This window comes from Bubalus bubalis, chromosome 21, assembly GCF_019923935.1.
Source record: "Bubalus bubalis isolate 160015118507 breed Murrah chromosome 21, NDDB_SH_1, whole genome shotgun sequence".
Lineage (NCBI taxonomy): Eukaryota > Metazoa > Chordata > Mammalia > Artiodactyla > Bovidae > Bubalus > Bubalus bubalis.
In genome coordinates this window covers 44,155,913-44,176,859 of record NC_059177.1, presented here as the reverse complement: position 1 = coordinate 44,176,859, position 20,947 = coordinate 44,155,913, and the positions used below count along the sequence as shown (strand labels likewise).

General features: G+C 42.4%; 1 protein-coding gene across 13 annotated transcripts in view; it reads right to left on the bottom strand.

Moving 5' to 3' along the window:
• The window catches only part of ARHGEF3 (Rho guanine nucleotide exchange factor 3), a 314,253-nt gene that overhangs the window by 16,381 nt on the left and 276,925 nt on the right, over positions 1–20,947 (bottom strand). For all 13 annotated transcript variants that reach the window (XM_044933925.2, XM_044933927.2, XM_044933924.2 and 10 more), the window contains 4 exons: positions 8,449–8,619; positions 5,114–5,176; positions 2,755–2,851; positions 2,517–2,593 (listed from right to left, as the gene is read on the bottom strand). In XM_044933925.2, coding sequence (XP_044789860.2) covers positions 2,517–2,593; positions 2,755–2,851; positions 5,114–5,176; positions 8,449–8,619 — 408 coding nt within the window. The remainder of the gene's footprint in view (positions 1–2,516; positions 2,594–2,754; positions 2,852–5,113; positions 5,177–8,448; positions 8,620–20,947) is intronic.

The following is a 20,947-nucleotide window of genomic DNA, read 5'->3' as shown; positions in this document are numbered from 1 at the left end:
GCTTAGCTGGAGACAAAACTAGTCTGAAGTGTGTTTGTCCTTCCCACAACCCCTGAGAGTTCTGAAGTACTCCCCATCATTTAGACTATCAAGAATTTATAAGGGAAATGCTTTTTTTTTTTTTTTTTAAAGAAATTTTTATACCTTCCTAACATTATGAAAAGTGATAGAACAAAGTTGTTGTTTTTTTTTTTTTTGCTTCCGTGTACCCTGACTCTCTCTTTGGAATGAAAATTTAATTAGAACCCAAATTAACATGGGAACTTGCTGCTCTGTAGCACTGATAAATTATTTTATTACTGAAAAAATGTTAGCATGAAGATGTAATTTGGGAAGTTGTTTCTTTATGAGAAAGGGAGGTTTATGAGAACAGGCCAGCCCATGGTTACTGATCTCCAGTAAAGAAGGTGGTTCCCTGAAAAAAACCCACCACTCTCTTTAAGGTCTTTTAAGTAAAAGCAATTGATTCATTCTAAGGTCAAAAGGACTGGTCAGGGCAATCCCACTTGGGCGGCTTACTTGTTTAAAAGAGCTTTTTTGCCCACTTTTTTCCTTTTGGGGGAAATAAATCAATTTTTCATGGGTGGAATGGGCTTTGACTTTTCTCATTCAAAGTCTACTAAGATGTTTATTTTGTTCTGTTAAAAAGACCAGAACTCAAACAGATGCACCCCTTGGTTTACAATTCCCACTCGCACGGACACATCTGCAGTGAAGAGAGGGAAAACATTTAACAGCTCATCAGGCCTGATAAATAAGGACCATTTCCCATGAGATCTGGTAACAATGGGCCAGTTGTGTAATTTTAGGCTGCTCTTCAAGCTGCAAGTTCCCATTTGATGTCTAAGTGTCCAGACAGCAATGGATTGGCATGGTCAGACATCTTTGGTGTAAGTACAGAAAAGGACTACAAAACCTACCCTCAAATCAAACCAATTTCCTAACAAAAGTGCATTTATTTCAGAAAAAGAAAAGTAACAAAGCAGATTGCGTTCATTTTTGCTCCTCACATGAACAGACAATTTGTATATGACGTCTAAGGAAACCTTATAGTTCTACACTGCCGTCTCATCAAAAACAGAGGAGTCATCGTGCCATTCTGAAGTTGTTCCTTCTCCCACCAAAGCAGTCCGCAGACTGAAGAAGTTTAAGAAATAGTAAGGCAGACTCTCTCATCTCATTACACCTCCTCTGTCTCCAGCTGGCTGACTCTTTTTAGAGAAATTTTTTTGTGGGCTAACGAAGTTAAGACATCTACCAGGGCTCATAATAAAATGAAAGTTAAAAAAAAAAAAATAAGATGAATGATCTCTCTTGAAATATTAAGGCACATTTTCTAAATTATTCATCTTAGAACATTACTTGACTTTCAGATACCCTTGGGATATTTCAGCCTCAGTGCTAAAACTGACTCCTGGACTAAAGCTAAGTCATGAAACTGTCCAAGTTTCTTGATCAAGGCAGTAATGGAGAAGCATTAAGGTAAGAAAAGAGATCAATCACAAAGCTTACTTGCTGGAAGGTTTAGGAAGGTTAAAATACAAATAAAGTGTAACCGGATAAACAGAAATCACACGGTAATAGGACTCATAATCTTCACACAGTCTCCAAATAGTGGAACGACTCTAGCACTGCTTCTGGGGCACTCCCTGACTATTCTGGAACACTGTGTGGATCAGGGGGACCTCATACTGCCTGGAAGAAGTCTTCAAAGTAATCTGCTTTCATTATCTGCTTCATAACAAATGAAAAACACCTGGGGCAGGGGTGGAACACTCAAGGACTTACAGAGGGAAATAGAAATGCATAATAGGGAGCAGTGGGGCCTGTGGCAAAACAGAAAGTGCATACCTCGTCTAAAATAGACTACAACTGAACCACCTCTGTAAGCGCTTGGTAAAACACTAACTCAGCCCCAGAACCAAAAATCTACAGACACCATCATCTAAAGTCACAATTGATTTCAATTATGAAAGGGTATGAGTTATGCTGGGGTACAGATCAGCATAATACCCAGCTCTCGTAAGAAGTTACTTAGGATCAGATATATGCTAAACATTAACAGTATTTAGTTATTACCTTGTTTATGAAATGACATTTGACCATAAGGAAATTTTTTTTTTTTTGGAGGCATGAATAAAGCTTTTTTAGTGATGGACAGGAAGTTGTCCCTAAATTTTCACTAGAATGAAAGAGGTAATAGCTATATTTGTAATTGGTGTGATGTGAATATTAATTAGTTTTACTTAATTTGATGTGAAACTAGTAACAATTTCATGTGTGCCTTTACTTCTTTTGTTGCACAAAGGCCATGTAATCTTTAAATGCAGTTCATTTATAATAAGAAAAAAAACTGTTTCCATGCTCTGTAATGATAAATTATACTAGAAACTTGCCATTTTAATTTTTCTGATGTGAAACCAAAAGTTTGCCTATAAAAAAAGTCCAGCTAAAAATGAAACTCCATTGACATTACTGAAAATCATCTTCAATCAAAGCCAGAGAACTTTTCTTACCCAGCCCACGAGGATGGGACCGACGTGCTCAGTCGAGCCATCGGGCTTGCGGACATCTCGAAGCTGACTAAGAAGGTCTGGTGAGAAACAAACAAGAGTCCTTATTTTGTTAGGCACTCAAAATATGAACAGGGCTGGGAAAGTCTGGGTTACTCAAGTTATTACATAACCGTGACTTGTTATAAGACAACTTAGTTAATGCTACAAGTCACGACTCATCCTGGAAACAAAATTATACCTTCATGGAGAGGAATCAGGGAGTCCAGTGTTCCAAAAATTTGATTCAACTCCTGTTCTGTCATTATGGAGAGTTTCAGCATAGGGTCGTGATAGGCCTGCACAAGAAGGGCAAGAGATGGAAGCACGCATTTACAATTAGAAAAAGCAAGCTGTTAACGTAAATGGCTTCTGAGAGGCCCTATGCAGTAACAGAGTATTTGGCTTTCCCCAGTGACTTCTCCCATAATGCTGCACAAACAGCAGATGGGTGTGGTTGGAGCAGATGAGAATCCGGTATTGCCTTCAGCCTTTGCAGTTGTTAATAAACCAAAGCTGATTTTTTCAAGCTTTTTTTTTTTCCCTAGTATATCTTACATCTCTGAAAGGGCAGGAATTCTAAATACAGAGCAGATTTGATTTGTATAATGTTTCAAAAATTAACCTTACTGAAGGTCCAGCAGCTTGAAAAATTCCCACTGTGTACAAAATTAGTTACCACTAGGTTATTTTTCAATCAGTCTGTATTTAAACTGTGAAGGGGGAAAAAGGTGCTTGGCATCCTTTACTATGAAACTGAAGCAGAGAGGGCAAAATCTCTGCCAATCTTATCATCTCTTATTAATGGTAAGTAAACCACAGTTCAGTTCAGTTGTTCAGTTGTGTCTGACTTTTTGCAACCCCATGGACTGCAGCATGCCAGGCTTCCCTGTCCATCACCAACTCCCGGAGCTTGCTCAAACTCATGTCCATCGAGTCGGTGATGCCATCCGACCATCTCGTCCTCTGTCGTCCCTCTCTCCTCCTGCCTTCAATCTTTCCCAGCATCAGGGTCTTTTCCATGAATTGGCTCTTCACATCAGGTGGCCAAAGTTTTGGAGTTTCAGGTTCAGCATCAGTCCTTCCAATGAATATTCAGGACTGATTTCCTTTAGGATTGACTGGGTTGATCATGAATAATACATGCATACACAATTATACCCAAGGCACTGCAAAGACTGAGACTGCACAGTCCCTGCGTTTAAGTTTTATAAAGCTCACTGGGAAGATTTAAAAAAAAAAGGTCTGGAAAAATTAATGTTAAAAAAAAGTTTAAGATTAAAAATAGGAGAGATGTCACATGGCAGCAAAAATTCACCAGATGATAACCGCTCTAGTAGATCAGAGAATTAGAGGCGGATTGGCTATGGGATATTTTACAGATGAGGTGCTTGGCACAGAGAAGGAGGCAGTAAATACTGTCGAATGAACTGAGATTTGAGTTTGCTTCTGTAGGACAGGTGGACATGGATGGTTGAAATGAAAGGGAGGGGTTTGCAGGAAGGCAGGGCCAGCAAAGCAAAGGATACAAGTGAAAAAGGTAAGGAGGTTGATCTTGGAGGATGAAGGAGGAGCTGAACTTATGACCAGCAAGAGGTGTCCTAGAGTTAAATGCCTCCTCTGTCCTCCCCATCTTCTTCACCTTCAGCCCTGCCCAAAACTCAATTTTTGTTGGCTGTATCCAACAAAAGCTCGGATGGCCATCTCTCAGGAATGCTGCAGATGGGACTTGATATTAGCATAAAATTAGGTTCCCAGGTCGGGAAGTTCCCCTGCAGAAGCAAATGGCACCCACATGTGTATTCCTGCCTGGAGAATCCCATGGACACAGGAGCCTGGCGGGCTACAGCCCATGGGGTCGCAAAGAGTGGGACATGACTGAGCAACTGAGCACATGCACACACACAGGGACACTTAGGAGAAGGGAAGCATCTTTCCAACCCTGTAATTTTTTGAGAAAGCTGAGAGAGTCACAGGAAGAAGTCTGGATTTTAGCCTCCACGGGGGACAATGGAATGGAAAGGTTTTTGAGGCAAGATTATACAGACTACAAGGCATGAATTTCCTCTCCCTTCCAACACACAAAGTGATTACAGACAATTTTCCATATGAAAGACCCTAACTTACAAGACAGTATTCATCTGCCTTCATGAATGACTTTACCCACTTACAGGACTCAAACGACTTTCTTTCTAAGACACCATTCCAATTTCAGACGTCTGCACATTCTCTCCCAGGGCTGAGGGAGTCCTGCCTGTGAGACTTCTAGGACAATGAAATGCATGTGAAACCAGGCCTCATGAACACTTTTTGATTAAAATGAGGTATTCTTTGACGTGCATTAGAGACATGCATGGGTGCCAGCCCTAAAGGTGTCAGGTCTAGAGCCTTCTTGCTTTGAGCCATTTTCCCTACTACTTGGTTTGTAGGTTCCTCTCAATTTTTTATGACCTGTCTTAGTCATAAAAAGAGTGATCATAAAGTACAGTCTTAGCACTGTGAAATTACTCAGAGGAAAATAAGCAGGAGGTGACTCAAAGGACCACTGGATTTGAATGTACCTTTTTTGCCAATTTCAAGTCCTCTATTAAATCTTCTTCTCCTTGAGAAAGCTCAAAGATTGCCTGCAAGGAAAGATAACACACATTTACTGAACTTTCATTTATGAGACCAAATTCAAATGATGCTGGTGCCAGTGCTCAAAGCCCCAAATCTACTTATTTCTTCAGGATTTTTACAGGATTCTTAAAATATTAAATTAACCCAAAGCAATTGTATCTAGTGACTAAAACCTACAAAGAAACAATTATGCAAAACTTCTATGTAATGTGCTTATCTGTTTGTGGGAAAAAGAGTTTCCATTTATGCTTCCAATCCAACAAGTTATCTTTCATTTACAGAATTTTGATGCAGCTGAATAAGACAGGGTTATTTTAGGTGAAAGAATTAGAATTTGAGCCATGGTTGTGAGTCTGTGTCTTGGTTGTGAATGGCAATCATAATAAATGATACAGGGTCTGTTCTCAGTGATGGATATGGAATTATTATTAACTGGGCCATCACAATTTGTCTTCCTTCTATTCAACAGAAGGTGAATCTCAACAGAGAGCTTTATTCCTATCAGCCACTTGTGTTAAGGCTGCATTGTAGGAAGAATCCAATATTTTATCACTTTAAATGTCTGGTGAAGTTAATTCATTCTAAATTACTTCTCACCTTCACATTGTACAATAAATAAAACCAAAGGAGCTGGCTGTGTGAAAATGTGTGTAAATGAACCATCTCTAATTTGGCTCTATTAAGCCATCTTAATCTAAGAGCTATGATGCACAAAACAGTCTTTTACTTTCACCTAAGAGTCTAAACTGTTGGCAAACTTAACGTTATTAAAGGACTGCATGTTTGTGGTGATAGTTCAGGGACTATGGCATGTGTTTTGAACTAGAGGGAAGAAGGCAGCAGGCGTGGAGAACACCTGCATCCCTGGGCCTACTGAACAGTGGGGTGATGAACGTGCTCCCTGGCAACAGGTGAAGGCTGGACGCTGTGCTGGAGGCTGGGGCATGGTGACCCCTCTCAAGGTCCAGTAAAGTTTCCACATCATGACCTCCTGGTACTCTATATTTTGTTTAACCTTTTATTTTGAAATAATTATAGACTCACACGAGGAGTTACAAAAATAATACAGAGAGGATCTGTATAGCCATGACTCAGCCTCCTGCACTGGTGGCATCTTATATAACTATAGAGCATTATCAAGTCCAGGACGTGGGTAGGCACAATAATGAGCTATTTTTACTTGGACCCTGGGAGCTTCCTGGGTGGCTCAGTGGTATAGAAGCCACCTGCCAATGCAGGAGACTCAGGTTTGATCCCTGGGTTGGGAAGATCCCCTGGAAGAGGAAACTGGACCTTCCTCAGATTTCTTTGTATGTCTGCTTCACCAGAGCTCAGTGTGGTCCCCAGGAGAGGAGGACCACAGAAGCTGTAGTGGGGTACACGGTGGGCAGGCATCTGTGCGGGTGGAAAGCATGAAGACCACGGGCTTTGGAGTAGGACAGACCTGGGTTCAAATCCCACCTCTGCAACTTTCTAGGTGGGTGACCCTGTACCTTAATAATCTCCTCATCTGCAGAACCAGTCCTCCCATCTTTCCTTACTACTATCAGAAAGTCCAAGTTATATATGTACACTACTCACACTTGGGAAAACACAGAAAAACATAAAGAGGAAAAATTTAAATCATCCACAATATCATCTTGTTAATCACTGTTAAAATTTTGCCACTGTTAATATTTCTGCAAATGATATTATTAGTGTATATATTATTTTTAAATTGCCTATTCATTTTTTAAAATAGATAATACATCGACATGGTTCAAAATTCATAGCATAGGAATGGCCACATGGTGAAAACTTCCCTCTTGCCTCCTTCCCGCCATCTAGTTCTTCTATCAGGAGTCAACAATGTTACCAGCTCCTTATACGTCTTTTCAGAAATATTTTATGCATCTATAAGCAAATACAGGGCTTCCCTCATAGCTCAGTTGGTAATGAGTCCGCCTGCAATGCAGGAGACCCTGGTTTGATTCTTGGGTTGGGAAGATCCCCTGGAGAAGGAATAGGCTACCCACTCCAGTATTCTTGGGCTTCCCTTGTGGCTCAGCTGGTAAAGAACCCGCCTGCAATGCAGGCGACCTGGGTTTGATCCCTGGGTTGGGAAGATCCTCTGGAGAAGGGAAAGGCTACCCACTCCATTATTCTGGCCTTGAAAATACCATGGACTATATAGTCCATGGGGTCGCAAAGAGTCGGACATGACTGAGCGACTTTCACGCAAATAACACACACATATACACACACTCATTTTTCCTTCTTCTACATAAATGGTACCATACTATAACACCCTACTTTGTGTCTTGTTTTATCCACTTAGCCAACACTTCTTGTGTTTCTATAGTTACAGAAGGTATGGGCATTCATTATGGAACCAGGCCTTGATAATAGATGTTCGGGTTCTTTCTGGCACTGTTTTAAATGTTTCTGTGATGAATAACCTTACACATACTTTGTTTCATCTATGTACAAGAATGCCTGGCAGATAAAGTCCTAGAAAAGAACTGCTGAGTCAAAAACCTAGAAAGTTCTCAAATACTCCTTTCGCCAACATCAGGTTTTCTACTAGAAAAGATATTCCAAGGATTTCCCTAGATGATACACCTTTGAAGTGTTTAGCACAGCTTGGCACATGACAAGTTCCCTATAAAGTAATATTATCATAGCCATCTAGAGCTACAGATGCAGAAAATTTATAGGGAATGAAATTAACTGCATTCCATACTAAAGTCTTCCATAAAACTGGATCAAAGTTTCATAAACTGAATATTTAAAAATATTCCAGAAGGTGCTATTAAGATATAATTAATGTGATTATTTCTGTGAACGCTAGGATCCTAAAGAGATACTTCCTGATTCATCTTCTTTATAAAATCAGATTTTCACATCACTTTCTTTTTTTCTCTCTAATATTTACTTATTTATTTGACTGCTCTCAGTCTTAATTGCAGCATGTGGGATCTTTAGCTGTGGCATGTGGGATCTAGTTCTCTGGCCAGGGATCGAACCTGGGCCCCCTGCATTAGGAGCACCAAGTCTTAGCCACTGGACAACCAGGGAAGTCCCCACATCAGTTTTTTTTTTTTTTAAGTCAGGGCCCTACCCAACCGGCTGGATGCTGGCTTCTCAGTTCCTTACAAGGTCTGACATCCCCGTTCACCCTCCTTCTGACGATGAGGTGAAGAACTCACTTGGAGACAGGGGCGTAGATGCGGCCTGGCTCTCACCCATAGTGCACCTTGTTCCAAACACACGCCCAACTCCAGGGGCCCCAGCCTACCTCCTGCCGTTTGATTTCCTTGGACGTGAGCATTTGATTGACGCACACGTCGAAGGTCTCACTCCACAGCTTGCTGTCTCTCCGCTTTGTGCTCGAGGGGGCAGCATTCCTGGACCAGGGTCGGGGGCCCAGGAGGTCGGGACGGCTCTCACTGCGGAAGCTGATGGACCGCTGAACGAGAAAAACAAACCGTCACAGGCACAGCAGCAGGACTGGGTGGATCATTTGAGCAGCTTCCTGTCACTGACAGAACATAAATCAGACATGTGCAAGGAGGAGAGGAAAATGCCACGAGACTCATGGGAAGTAGGGCATTGTCTCTCGCCTACGTGCTAAGGAAAATTGGGCAAGGGGCCGCTTTCAGAGACGTGCTGGGAGTATCCGTTCTGCGAGACTGGGCTAACCCTGTGTACCATAGCATAAGAGCACTTCAGGTCAAATGCGTGCACACAGGCGGCTCTCAGTCAAGGAATGGGCTCTGCTTTCTTCCAGTGGACACCTCCGCTCTCGAGAAGAACAAAGGTTAACAGAAGTGGATGTTCTTCAAAAAACAAACCAACCCAACATCTGGCTAGTAGGCCTACTCTCCTCCTTCTGGGAACACAGCCCACTCTCCTTGGGTAACCCCTCTCACTTCATTTGGGCAGACTCCCCCAGACCTGACCAATAGAGTACCCCACCACCCTGCTTCAGAGAAGGGACCTAATTCCTTGGAATTTACTGTGTGCTCCATGGGAGAAAGAACGGACGATCGTTCCTTCAGGACCATAAGCTCAAGAGATAACCTAAGCAGCAGTTTCTTGCAGCAACTCACTCTGGTTACACAGAAGACTGTGTATGCTACAGGAGAGCATCAAGGGACACACAGAACGAAAGAAGGAGAGAGTTCATGGTGGGGAGGAAGGGAGCACAAGCTCTACCAACACCATCTGAGCCCCTGGATCTCAGTGTGACTGAAGCCAGGAACAGCCACGCAAAGACTAAGGGGCTGACACAGTCCCCTTTCGGTTTACATTCACTTCAATTGTGGTTCTGTCAGTTACCATCTTGGCAGCAAAGGACACCACTCTCGCCTTATTTTTCTTATTTTCCAAAGAGGTTCTAGTAGACTTTGGGGTGGCCTAATCATCCAAAGTCTTCCCGTGTGGCTGAGACAAGCTAGCACAGTACTTTCTCTTGACAAATGCAAATAATCAAGAAGAAAGCTGAGTGCATCATCTTCAGCCTTCATCCTAGAAGATTTCAACACACATACTGGAGATGTTGCCAAAGCAGTGAGGTGTTGCTGTGCTCAAAAGTCACATTCTTATTTAGCAAGTGTTCCCTGCCATGGCTGTGGCCACATGTCTATGGCCTTCGATGTGAAGTTCCAACTCTTTAGTTGGGCACTGAAGTCCTCTTGTAATCTGCCCACAGTCTGTACATCTAGGATCACCTCCTACCACTCAACCACGAGGCCCCTATTCTCCAGCTCTACGTACTAATCTGCCGGACATGCCCTAAATGTAATGCTCTGCCACTTGTGCTTCCTTCAAGCAGCCTTCTTTTTCTGGACTGCTTTTCTTTCCTTGCCTTGCTGGCGAACTCCTAACTGTCCTTGGGATAGGTATAGTGCAAACACCTCCTCTAGGGAGCCTGTACCAATGTTCTCCCGTCCTTTCCCAGAACCATCTGGACATATCTCTGATATAGTGATGATCACACTTCATGATACTTACAGTCATCTGCTCTGAACTAGAAACTTCTGAGGGTAGGAACTGATTTTGTATGTGAAATATGAGTCATCATCACTGAGAACTTCTAAGGTAGCTTTCAAATATTTTGAGATTCAACAATAAAATTTAAGAAAGTATATTTTAAAAGAACTATCCATAACATTGTTGAGTACATTAGAATTTGTCTGCTTTCTCAGGTGGCACTATGGTAGAGAACCCGCCTGTCAATGCAGGAGACAGAGGAGAAGACTTGGGTATGATCCCTGGGTTGGGAAGATCCTCTGGAGGAGGGACTGGCAACCCACTCCAGAATCCTTGCCTGGAGAATCCCCATGGATAGAGGAGCCTGGTGGGCTACAGTCCTTGGGGTCACAAAGAGCCTGCACACACACACGCACATCTGCTTGATAGAATGTTATCTAGCCATTAAGACAATTGTGAGATAGCTCTGTGTGTGTTTTTTTTTTTTGAGATAGTTTTAACAGCTAAAAATCCCTTCTTTGTATGTCAAAATAAAATCAGAATTCAAATCTGTACATGAACACTTTATAATTATGAAAAAGTGCACATGAGTGAAGATACAGAAGGAACGCCACAAAATCCTATTGTTTTCATCTGATTACATTATGGGTATTTTTTTTACCTAGTTTACAATTTTTCATCAATCAAGAATAATGAGTAAATATGAAATATTTAAAAAGAGACTGCCAAGGGGCTTCAGAGTACGAGCACAACTTCCTGGAAGCAGGAAGCTTCAAACAGCAACACAGCTCTGAAGGCTGGCACAGATGTCTGTGAGCTTCTGGGCTCAGGGATGAGCTCACGATCTGGACCAGCCCAGGGCTGCCCAAGAAAGCACTTGCTCCAAATACAGTTCACTAACAGTACCTCGCAAATCCTTGAGATCTCTTGAAAACAGGCCCTTGTAATAAACAGTGACCAGACTAATGCTTGCAGATCCAGATCCCTCCAGCACTAAAAATCAATTAGCTACAGGCACGGAAAGGTCAAAACAAGCAAAGTGAGTCATCAGACTCTCTCATCTCAGTTTGCAGTTCTGATGCCAGCTGGGGCGGGAACTGAAGAGCAGAAAGAGAGGAAAACACGAAAAGGAGGATTCAAAATGAAAGACGTTTTCCACTTTCACTTGAGAGCATCAACCGCCTTCTTTGTTACCGTTTCAGTCCCTGACCAACTTCAAATTTCCCCTCGCCTCCACCAGGTTGAAAGTATTGTATGCTAACTTTGAATTTTCATATAAAAGTACATAAAATTAAGTACAAATCCCCTCATTTTTCTAAGTCCACTTTCTATAAGTAACTGCTGTAAGTTTGAGATCTTTCTGAACCTTTTCTATGCATTTGCTAACATTCATAGAAAACACGACGTCTTCTCTTTTTACTCAACAACATGTCTCTCCATGTTATAAAACTCATTCTTAAAAAAAAAAAAAAGAATTTATGGAGGTACAATGCACATCATATGAAATTAACCACTTTTACAGTGAATAATTCAGTGGACTTTAGTACATTCAGTGTCATGCAACCACCACCTCTAGTTTGAAAACATTTTCATCACCCTGAAGTCACCCAATCTTTTTTTTAAACTGAGGTACAGTTGGTTTACAATATTGTATTAGTTTCAGGTACACAACATAGTAATTCAAAATGTTATAGACCAGACTTCATTTATAGTTATTATAAAATATTGGCTATATTCCCTGTGCTGTACAATATATCCCTGTAGCTTATTTATTTTATATAGTTTGTACCTCTTAAGTCACCCATTCTTTTTAATGGCTACAGTGTTAGTGTCCCATAATCTGGATGAACCACATGGATTTAAGCAACTTACAACTGATGGACATTAACATCGTTTCCAGTGTCTGGCTATTATAAAAATTGACTCAGTGAACATCCTTTAGGTATTTGTGCTAGTATTTCTGTAAGGCATATTCTTTAAACAGAATTCCTTGGTCTGAGAAGTAGCTACTTCTTAACGTTTGATATGTACTGCCAAAGTGACCTTCAAATAGTCTGTTCAACTTGATAGTCCCCAGAAAGGCATATGATAGTTCCTTTCCTACACACTCATCAACAATAGATATTATTATCAATCTGACAGGGAAAAACATACATCTTAATTTCAGTTTCATGTTCTGAACATAGGATTAAACATATTTTTATGTTTTTATTGAAAAATTTCCCAGAGTTGGAGATTTTCTACTGTTGCAGTTTTGGGGAAAAAAAACAGACAGGTGAGCTATACTAGGTGAGTCCAATCTCTAAGAATTCCTGGCTTTGTGTTTCCTTAGTACCCGACTGCTAGGCTCGGGGGCTAAAGGGGAAGGGGCAGAGATGAAGGTCACCACATAGATCACAGAAAAGTGAAAGTCGCTCAGTGTCCGACTCTTTGCGACCTTCCATGGAATTCTCCAGGCCAGAATACTGGAACAGGTAGCCTTTCCCTTCTCCAGGGGATCTTCCCAACCCAGGGATTGAACCCCAGGTCTCCTGCATTGCAGGTGGATTCTTTACCAGGTGAGCCACGAGGGAAGCTCAAGAATACTGGAGTGGGTAGCCTATGCCTTCTCTAGGGGATCTTCCTGAACCAGTAATCGAACTGGGGTCTCCTGCATTGCAGGTGGATTCTTTACTAACTGAGCTATCAGGGAAGCCCATAGATCACAGAGGGACCAATATATACCTGCCCCTGCTTAGCACTTCTCATAAGTTCTCTCCAATCCTCACAAGAAAACTGCAAGGTGGGAGTTTATTCCCATTTTATTTATGAGTAAACCGAGGCTCAGGAAGGCTAAGGTATCTGTTCAGGATACAATACTAGATCTGTGTCAGTCCAAAACCTGAGCTCTTTCCACTATAGGGGTTGTACCTGCTGTTTGGGCATCCCAGGTGGTGTTAGTGGTAAAGAAACGGCCTGCCAATGCAGGAGACATAAGGGACTTGAGTTTGATCTCTGAGTCGGGAAGATCCCCTGGGGGAGGAAATGGCAACCCACTCCAGTATTCCTACCTGGAGACGCTCATGGACAGATGAGCCTGCTGGGCTACTACTCATAGTGTTGCAGAGTTGGACATGACTGAAGTGACTTACTACGCATGCACCTGCTGTTTACAGGCAAATCATGCATCAGGAGGAGGTTTTGGTGAGATGGGAACCAGCCTTCTCAGAGTTCAAGTTAAGAAGAGGGCATGCATTTGCTCAGTTTTAGGAATAATGACCGGAGAAGGCGATGGCACCCCACTCCAGTACTCTTGCCTGGAAAATCCCATGGATGGAGGGGCCTGGTAGGCTGCAGTCCATGGGGTCGCTAAGAGTTGGACACAACTGAGCGACTTCACTTTCACTTTCATGCATTGGAGAAGGAAATGGCAACCCACTCCAGTGTTCTTGCCTGGAGAATCCCAGGGATGGGGGAGCCTGTTGGGCTGCCGTCTATGGGGTCACTCAGAGTCGGACACGACTTAAGCGACTTAGCAGCAGCAGCAGCAGGAATAATGACTGAGTGGCTCTTTGATTAAGCAAACTTCTGATTTACACCTTTAATTCAGTTCAGTTCAGTTGTGCCTGACTCTTTGCGACCCCGTGGACTGCAGCATGCCAGGCTTCCCTGTCCATCACCAACTCCCAGAGCTTGCTCAAACTCATGTCCATTGAGTCAGCGATGCCATCCAACCATCTCATCCTTTGTTGTCCCCTGTTCCTCCTGCCTTCAATCTTCCCCAGTATCAGGATTTTTTCCAGTGAGTAAGTTCTTTGCATCAGGTGGCCACAGTGTTGGAGCTTCAGCTTCGGCATCAGACCTTACAATGAATATTCAGGACTGATTTCCTTTAGGGTTGACTGGTTTGATCTCCTTGCTGTCCAAGGGATTCTCAAGAGTCTTCTCCAACACCACAGTTCAAAAGCATCAATTATTTGGTGCTCAGCTTTCTTTATGGTCCAACTCTCACATCCATACATGACTACTGGAAAAACCATAGCCTTGACTAGACGGACCTTTGTTGGCAAAGTAATGTCTCTGCTTTTTAATATGCTGTCTAGTTTGGTCATAGCTTTTCTTACAAGGAGCAAGCGTCCTTTTATTTCATGGCTGCAGTCATCATCTGCAGTGATTTTGGAGCCCCCAAAATTAAGTCTCTCACTGTTTTCATTGTTTCCCCATCTATTTGCCATGAAGTGATAGGACCAGATGACATGATCTTTGTTTTTGATTGTTGATTTTTAAGCCAACTTTTTCATTCTCCTCTTTCACTTTCATCAAGAGGCTCTTCACAGTTCCTTTTCACTTTCTGCCATAAGGGTGGTTCATCTGCATATGTGTGAGATTATTGATATTTCTCCTGGTAATCTCGATTCCAGCTTGTGCTTTATCCAGTCCAGCATTTCACATGATGTACTCTGCAAAGTTAACCAAACAGGGTGACAATATACAGCCTTGATGTACTCCTTCCCCAATTTAGAACCAGTCCATGGTTCCATGTCCAGTTCTAACTGTTGCTTCTTGACTTGCACAGAGATTTCTCATGAGGCAGGTAAAGTGGTCTGGTATCTCTTTAAGAAGTTTCCACAGTTTGCTGTGATCCACACAGTCAAAGGCTTTGGCATAGTCAATAAAGTAGATGTTTCTCTGGAACTCTCTTGCTTTTTTGGTGATCCAACAGATGCTGCTATTTGATGTATGGTTACTCTGTCCTTTCTAAATCCACCTTGAACATCTGGAAGTTCTCAGTCCACGTATTGTTGAAGCCTCAATTGGAGAATTTTGAGTGCTACTTTGCTAGTGTGTAAGATGAGCCCAATTGTGCAGTAATTTAATTAGGATGGACTAAAACAAACATTTTGTCTTTTTAAAACTCCACTTCGAAGGGGGAAGGATGCTGAGAGAAAGAATCCCCAAGAAATAAAGAATGCTAGGCTGGTGTGTGGTCAGCGGCTGACTGGCCCTGAAGGCAGGTCACAGCCAACCAGCCCCAAGCCATGCTCGTGGGTGGGGCTGACCACACCCTCACCAGTCATGAGTACAGCTCAGCACAATTAGATGAAAGGACTGGAGCTAGGGGAGAACAAGGTGACTGCTGCTGGGAGGAAAAACCCAAAGAGGAGGCTGCCTTGAGAGAGAACAGCCGCACGCCTTCTAGTGCCCACCACCGCCCACCCCCCTGCTCTGGCTCTTGCGTCACCATGTGCTCTGTGACGTCACTTGATAGTTTGATTCTGACATGTCTATTTCCTCCCAGGAGAAGGTAAGCTCCTTGAAGGCCCAGGGTCTCCATCTGTTCTATTCTCTGATGGATTCATCTGCACTGGCACATGGTGGGTCCTCAACAATCTTGCTTAATGAGGGAATGTCATTGCTTGCCTGTGAGGGGGGATTTAATCTCCTTCTCTGTCCTAAAGGTGAGGATTCTTATCCATGTTTATAGATGAGGGAACTTGAGGCTCAGAGAGGGTGATGCTTTTCTGAAGGTCATGTAGCTGACCTGTGCTCCAGAATTTAAACCAGGTCAACAGTGAATTCAGGATGACAACCCACATCTGGTCTATTTGAGTCCAGCTCCCCTAACACGTTACAAATTTTAACCAGTATCCTACCCTGCTTCCTCTAGGGTAAGATTTAAGCATGATGGGATGTGTGCGCCCAAACAGATGAGGGTCAGGCTACTTCTCGGCCTGCGGCAGAGACTCCCCACCCTGCCACCACTAACGTCTTAGGCCAGAACAGCCTTTTTGTGAGGGGCTGTCCTGGGTAGCACAGGATGTTTAATATGATCCTCACCACTAACCACTAGATGCCAGGAGTACAGGGTGACCAGGAGAGGCTCACTTCAAAGTAAGGGACTCAGCCCTGGGAGGGACTGGATACAAAATAGAAACATGCATGGTGATACCCTTCATTGTGGGGAATCTGGGCCTGGAATGAAAAATGTTCCAGGACAAACAAGAGTTTCCATGAGGGAAACTGGCCCAGCAAATCACTCAAAAACCCAAAGCTCATAACTACTGGCAGCTACAATAACAATGGCCATAGCAGGCGCAGATACTGCAGATTTAGGAAATGGGTGCTCATGTTTATGCCTGGGCTGGGTATATGGAAAAGATGCTGGAGGTGGGGAAAAAGCTGCCGCCTTTACACGTGTCAGAGGAAATGTAGACCCGGCATGATAGGCATGATGGAACAGATTTGGTTTGTTAATGCTCCCTGTTCAGTGGGGCACTCCCTTGTCCTTTTCCCAAAACAGAAGGTCTCTATGGCCAAAGATAACGCACTCCAATTAAGAGTTAGAGCCAGGGAAACCCTCTACACTGACCATTGCTATTTTGTAGCAGACAGCTTACTGTTTAATGGATTGGAGGTTAGGGTGGGACTGGAAGAGGAAAACTTGTCTGTGTTGCTACTACAATGGATTAAACCAGAACGTACAGTGGTGGTGGTAGGGAATGGGGAAATGTTCTCAGTGTCCTGGAGGAGACTCTTGTACAAAATTTGATTAGAGTAATTAACTTAAATGGAGAAATAACATTTATCAGCTATGAAGCCTCTATCACATTTGCCTCTCATTCTAATCCCTGGTGGCTCAGATGGTAAAGCATCTGCTTACAATGTGGGAGACCCGGGTTCGATCCCTGGGTCGGGAAGATCCTCTGGAGAAGGAAACGGCACCCCACTCTAGTACTCTCGGCTGGAAAATCCCATGGATGGAGGAGCCTGGTAGGCTACAGTCCATGGGGTTGCAAAGAGTCAGACACAACTGAGCGACTTCACATTCACATACTAATCCTGACAGAGGCATTGGACAGGTTCTCATATTTTGCCCCCTTTTGATAAAAAATCCAAGTGCCAGAGGATTAAGTGACTGGCATAGGTACATGCTGGAAGAGAACTGAGTCTAACCTTTCAACTACGAAACTCCAACAAAACATGGGTTAAGAGCACAGGCTGTGGAGTAACATAGACCCGGTGTCAAGTCACTTCAATGGCTGAGGGACCTTGGAAATCCCTTTGGATTTCAGTTTCTTTACTTGTAAATTGTTTTAGCCACCACTCAGCTGTGTCTGACTCTTTTGCGACACCACGGACTGTAGCCTGCCAGACTCCTCTGTCCGTGGGATTTCCCAGGCAAGAATACTGGAATGGGTTGCCATTTCCTTCTCCAGGGCATGTTCCTGACCCAGGGATCGAACCACATCTCCTGCATTGGAGGCAGATTATCTGTAAAAGGGAAGGGACATAGTAATAAATGCCTCATAAAGTAGTAGTGAGGATTTGATAAGATAAAGCATATCAAGGGTTTGGCCAAGTGCCTGGTAGGCGATCAACAGGAAAAGGGTATGACCTATCACTGTTATTATACCACTGACTGCTCTGCTGCCATTAATACTTGTTTATATGACTTCATTTATCAGCAAACAGCAGACACATGTCTAAACTACTTGGACTAAATACCTCTACATGGGACCTCCACTAAGGTAACTTTTAGGAGGAGAAAACACTATAAAAGCAAAAGATGTGCAAATACCTGACAATAGGGATTAGTTCAATAAATTACAGTGTAATCACACAATGGAATATTGCACGGTTGTTAAAAGCATTCTTCTGTGCTCGTTTTGGCAGCTCATTTACTAAGGGCAGAGCCATGCAGAGAAGGGCCCGTACAAGGATGACATGCAAATCTGTAAAGCATTCTTCCTGAGAGAATACTGTTTTATTTTCTTTGTATCTATAGGAGATGATGAATGTTAACTCATTGTGGTAATCATTTCACAATACATACAAATCAAATTATGCTGTATACTTTAAACTTACACAGTACAGCCGTATGTCAAGTTATATGCTAATAAAACTTGGAAAAAACATTCTTTTTCAGAAATGCTTAATGAAAATAGGAAACTCTCACAAGTACAGTTAAGGAAGAGAAGAAAGATCCCTATTTAAAATACAAAATGATAACAAGGGTTACCCCTGAATGGTGGGACTATGGATGATTTTTATTTTATTTATTTGTTTTTCTTTTTCGCTGTGGTGGGTTTGCTGCTTGGGCTTTTCTCTAGTTGTGGCAAGTGGGGGGCTACTCTCTAGTTGCTATGTGAGGGCATCTCATGGTGGCTTCTCTTGTTGTGGAACATGGGCTCTAGGGCTCAGTAGTTGTGGCTCCCAGGCTTAGTTGCTCTGAGGCATATGGGATCCTTCCAGATCAGGGATTGAACCCGTGTCTCCTACATTGGCAGGCGGATTTTTTTTTTTTTTTTAACCACTGAGCCACCAGGGAAGCCCTGACTATGGAGGATTTTTATTTTCATTTTCACACTTCTCTACATTTACTTCTGGGGAAGGCAATGGCAACCCACTCCAATACTCTCGCCTGGAAAATCCCATGGACGGAGGAGCCTGGTAGGCTGCAGTCCATGGGGTCACTAAGAGTCAGACATGATTGAGCAACTTCACTTTCACTTTTCCATTCATGCATTGAAGAAGGAAATGGCAACCCACTCCAGTGTTCTTGCCTGGAGAATCCCAGGCATAGAGGAGCCTGGTGGGCTGCCGTCTATGGGGTCACACAGAGTCGGACACGACTGAAGCAACTTAGCAGCAGCAGCTGCGTTTATTTTCTAGATTTTCCATAATAAAGAGATAGTAATGAAGGGAAAACACAATCAGCAGAGAAATGTAAAGACCATGAACACTGAGTCAGAAGTGGTGCTATCAACAAAATCACAGTATGGTATCCAGTTCAGATTAATGCACATTGAAAACATGGTAAACGGCACTAGACCAATTCACAATAAATAAATGTCAAACCTGAAGGATCTAGTAGGAGGACAAACCTTTTTTTAGTTGGGGGACATTTTGAGTAGATGTGAATGACAGCTGAAGAAAATATTTGTTTCAGGTGTGGAAAAAATATCGTACACTTTGCTTAGTGCCAGCTAGGAATTAGAAGTCTTCCAGAGCCTTGGGCAAGCAGCCTGACCATCTTCACTGGGCACCATCTGCACAATAACGCTAATGGTAAAATATTCAACAGGCTGAAATGGAGTGATGACTCTCGCTACCACGTCAGCAAACAAAGCATAAGGAACAGCAGTGAGGTAGGGTGCTCCAGACTGAAAATCTGGCTATTACTTTTAGATCCTGGCAAACTGCAGGCTTTATTAGGACCAAACTGACTTTATAAAAGCCTACCACAGCAGAGGCATTGCCAAACTTTACAGAATCCAGCTCTAGCATGACTGGCTGCATGACCTTGGGCACATTCAGGACTTTTCCCTATAAAGTCCTGATGAAACCTACCCTGCAGAGTTGAGAATGAGGCTATGAATATAAAGGACCTTGCACAGAACTTGGCTCAGTGTAAATACTGAGCTAATGAAAGACGTTAGGACGAAATTTAAAATTACAAGCTTTAAATTGCAATAGTCAACTATTACAATAGTCAAACTCTTACTCCAGGAACAGCAGAAACTCAGGAGTTCCCTTTAACATGGAATACAAGTTTGCTCTCAGCTACATTCTTACCTTCCAGACAGGCGGTTTGGTTTCTGGTTTTTTTTCCCACACTTCTTCCTCAAACCTCAAATGTCCTTTCTCCCCTTCACCCTCATCATCTCTGAGCCATTTCAGACCCAACATGAGCCCCTGAACCCTTGCTCCAAGACAGAGAGAAATATGACTATGAGTTTAGAATTAGTATGTGAGAACATGGAGAAGCCATTCTGTCCAAGACATATACATCAAAAGTAGAGGCTTGATGCTCAATGTCACTAATTATCAGAGAAATGCAAATCAAAACCACCATGAGGTATCACCTCTCACTAGTCAGAATGGCCATCATCAAATTGTCCACAAACAATAAATGCTGGAGAGAGTGTGGAGAAAAGGGAACCCATCTATACCGCTAGTGGGAACTAAAAAGAGAACTACTGTATGATCCAGAAATCCCACTCCTGGGCAAACTCTCAGAGAAAACCAGAATTTGAAAAGATTCATTCACCCCAATGTTCACTGCAGCACTATTTACAATAGCCAAGACATGGAAGCAACCTAAATGTCCATCAACAAAGGAATGAATAAAGAAGATGTGCTACAATGGAATATTACTCAGCCATAATAAAATAATGCCATTTGCAACAACGTGGACGGATTTAAGTCAGAGAGAAAAAGACAAATATCATATGGTATCACTTATATGTGGAATCTTAAAAAAAATGATACAAATGAACTTATTTACAAAACAGAAACAGACTTATAGAATTCAAAAACAAACTTATGGTTACAAAAGGGGAAATGTGGGGGTAGGGGCAGGGATAAATTAGGAGTTAGGGATTAACATATACACACTATTACATATAAAATAATCAACAAGGATCTACCACACAGCACAGGAGACTCTACTCAACATTCTGTGATAACCTACATGGGAAAAGAATCTGTAAAAGAATGGATATATGTGTATGTATGACTGAATCACTCTGCTGTACACCTGAAATTAACACAGAACTGTAAATCAACTACACTCCTATATAAAATTTAAAAAAAAATCGGAGGTCTAACTGATAACAGATGGCTTAGATTTGTGATTATCTATAATGGCAGAAAAATGCAAACTACTGAAATGTTCAACAATACAAGGGTGATTGAATAAACATACATCCTTTTGACAAAACACTATATAAACCCATTATCTCTTAAAACTAGAGATAATGAAAAATGTTTAATGACAAGAAAAAAGGTCCTTATACCATGAGTTATTTTATATGGTTAAG